Genomic DNA, 3,472 nt, shown 5'->3' on the forward strand with positions numbered 1-3,472 from the left:
AAAAAAAAAAAAAAAAAAAAAAAAGTCAAATCTGAATAAGCATTCCACTACATAGGCGTGATTAGATTGATGGGTTGACATGTAGGATTCCTATTGGACCCCAATTCAAACGGACTCTCATTTTCTACTTCCAACCTAATAAAAGTCTACTCATTGCCCACAATAAAAAATAAATAAACAATAATATATATATATATATATATATATATATATATATATATATAATTTTAAAAAGTTTTATCATACACTAATTTTAATATTAAAATGATAATAATTAATTATGAAAGTTTCATCAGAGGATAAAAGTCTAATTTTAAAATTTATAAGTGAATTTGGTTTGTTACACCCCTCTTTACCAGTTTAATAAATAATTATTATTTATATTTAAATTTTTTTTTATTTTTTTTATGTGTGAGTTCCTATTTAAATTATTTTGTGTTTCGACATATTAAATATATTTATGATATTTTAGTTAGACAATGGAGCACAAATTTAATTTATTTAAATTTGTTTTAGAGTTGAATTAAAATAAATGTATGTTTTTTTTTTAATTATTAGAACAAAAAGAATATTCAACTCTTATTAACCTCTTGGTGTAAGGTTTGAACTATTTTTTTATTTTTATTTTTGCAATTATTAGAATAAAAAAAAAAAAAGGCTATGTGAATAGTCACGAGCAATTGGATATTAATGTCAACTCTATGTGATGAAATAGATGTTTTATTATATAATAATAGAACTATAAAGTCAAAGAGTCATGCTCTTTTTAGTTATGAATCTTGTCTTTTACTTACTTTTCTATACATTACGCAAAAAAATAAAATAAAATAATAAAAATTATACGAGAACGGTCGGTACTTTTTTTTCTTTTTTTTACCGTGTCTTCGATCAATTTAATTTAGATTATCCCAAAAATACATTTAATAATGGTTTCGTAATTACTTTTGAAATGTAAATTCATTAAAATTTGTATAGATTCGTTTACAGAAAGTCAAACATTCTACTGTTTATTGTTTTAACAAATTTATACTTCAATTATAGTTTTGATACCCATAAAGTTTAAGAGTACTTTTTCTCTAATTTAGCGGCTAAATCGATAATCGGGTTTTTATTTTTATTTTTTTAAATATATAAATAAAAGAGTAATAACAAGTAGCTCAAAGAATTGTAATAAAAGAAATGAACCACTTAAGGTAAGGTGACTCTAAAAACTGTGTTGGACTGCCTATTGGTGAATTGAAAAGCCATATTTCCTTTGGTCTTGTTGGCTAAACATCTCCATAGTAACAACCTGTCCATTGCTTCCCTTCAAAGATCTCCCATGACGCTCTGACCCATCTAAGGGTATCATAGCTCGTTGAGAATAAGGAAGGACATACTGGATGTAATCACTCTCTTGCTTGGGGACTGTGCGGCCTTGCCTTTACGATCGATACGCAGTTGAGTAGACATCAATCTTTTATTTGAAACATTACCTAAACTACAAATTTAATTCTTATAATTAAAAAAAAAAAAAATTGAAATGTTGTTCTTACACATAAAAAGAGTATTGTATAGAACTATTAAGATAAAATTGTCAGATACATTCTTCCATTCCAAATTTGCAACAAGTTACCAAAAATGAGAAGGTAAAAAATTATTATATAATTATTTGGTAACCATATCCTAAAATTCCTAAATTTTGCATGCTTATTTAATTACATACCTTTTAACATTTCCAAGTTTCCATAATTACCACTTCCAAGTTTAAAAATATCAATAGTCTATTATTAAAATTATTATTATACGAATCAAATAAATATAAACTAGCATTAATTTATAAATTATGCTAATTTATTGTTGTGTTAACCCATTTTTCTTAAATTCAACATGAACTCAATTATTCCACCATCAATTAAAACAAATGAATAAAAAGATACAATAACTACATTCTACGGGGGGTTGTATCATAATTCTAAGTTCAATGTCTATTTATTTTTAATTTTATGTTAAAAAGTAAAGTTTTAGATGAAATTTAGAAAGGTTGAAAATAAAATTTAATTTATATTTAATAAATTAGATTAATTTTAATTTTTAAAAATATATTAGATATATATTAGGCAAAATTAAAATGTATTTTTAAATTTTATTAAAAAATAGAGATATTGACTTATAATTTATCCAAAATAAATAAATAAATAAATAAATAAAGTTAAATATTGGAAATAAAAGTCCACCAATTAGGAGAAGGCACTACCGTTGAGTTCCATCCCTTTAATTGATTATTCATTTTTTTCAATAAAAAAATAAAAAAAAAAAACATATTTTCTAGGCCATTAATATTTTTTGGTTACTTTCTGGCTTTTGCGTTGTTTGTTTTTCTTTATAAGAATTAAGTATGGTCTCTGAATTTTGGAGAGCAAAACCAAAAGAAAAATTCAGTTCATCCAAACAGGCTATACACTGCTAAGAACAAACAAGAAAAATGCCTAGAAAATTGCGAAAATCGCTGCTAGGTTACCTCTCGAAGATCAAAAGGCCAACGCCTCAGCTTCAATTTCCTAATCCCCAATCATTCAAATCTTCAAAAAGCTGGATTCTCGCAGGGTGTAAGCATCCGAAAACACTGTCGTTCGCCATCGATCGGAAGAATGGCGACGGCGCCGGTAACAACGCCACCGCGGACCCCGCCGCTGCCGCTACTCTCTCCGATGTCGATCGATTCCTCGTTGAGAACTTCCGATCGTTGTACATGAAAGAGGAGGAAGATTTCGAGGAGAAAAATATAGAAGAAGAAGGTCGAGAGAGCAAGAAGCAAGGAGTGGTTTCACCTGATTCGCCGGTTGATTCGAACGGCGGATCTCACCGATTCTTCTTCTCCCCTGGCTTGTCCGGATCTCCACCGAACGATTCTCTGACGGAATCGTCGGAAAATGTAGAATCGAGTTCTTCATCTTTGAACGGTGAAAATCAGAGCAAGGATGTGAAACTTCCGAACGATTGCATCGCGATTTTGAGGTACTCGCCGAATCCGCCTGAGGAATTTCGGCGAGCGATGAAAGAGATGATGGATTCTAACATGAAACAGCAGGAGAAAGTGGATTGGGAGTTTATGGAAGAACTTCTGTTCTCTTTTCTAAATCTGAACGATAAAAAGTCGCATAAACACATACTTAATGCTTTCGTTGATTTGATAGTGATCTTGCGGCAGAAGAAGGTTGAGGACGATGCTTCGAAGCCTCGAACAGTCCGAAGCGTGAGAATGGTGAGGAGGATGATGTGAAATCTGCAGAATCTGCAGAATCTTTGAAAATGATATCAAAGATCTTGATATCCTTAGCTTAACATTCTATCTGGTTCTCACAGTTTAGTCCCTACAATCTGTAAGCAACATTCCCATTCGAAGTTTTTTTTTTTTGGGTAAATTCTGTTACATTAATCTCCAATGTTACATTAATGTGCAGAAATTCAAATAAACTCCGATCTAAATTTA

At 29.8% G+C, this 3,472-nt stretch overlaps 1 protein-coding gene across 1 annotated transcript; it reads left to right on the forward strand.

The window, feature by feature from the left end:
- Nucleotides 1-2,360: 2,360 nt before the first annotated feature.
- LOC111494640 (transcription repressor OFP14-like) lies at nucleotides 2,361-3,472 on the forward strand. The gene has a single exon (XM_023144616.1). The coding sequence runs from the start codon at nucleotides 2,465-2,467 to the stop codon at nucleotides 3,260-3,262; it is 798 nt and encodes a 265-aa protein (XP_023000384.1). The 5' UTR covers nucleotides 2,361-2,464; the 3' UTR covers nucleotides 3,263-3,472.

Source organism: Cucurbita maxima, unplaced genomic scaffold, assembly GCF_002738345.1.
Source record: "Cucurbita maxima cultivar Rimu unplaced genomic scaffold, Cmax_1.0 Cma_Scf00020, whole genome shotgun sequence".
In the NCBI taxonomy this organism is placed as follows: domain Eukaryota; kingdom Viridiplantae; phylum Streptophyta; class Magnoliopsida; order Cucurbitales; family Cucurbitaceae; genus Cucurbita; species Cucurbita maxima.

Excerpts from the sequence above, each read along its gene's own strand:
- LOC111494640 (XM_023144616.1), top strand. The coding sequence starts at position 2,465 with ATGCCTAGAAAATTGCGAAAATCGCTGCTAGGTTACCTCTCGAAGATC.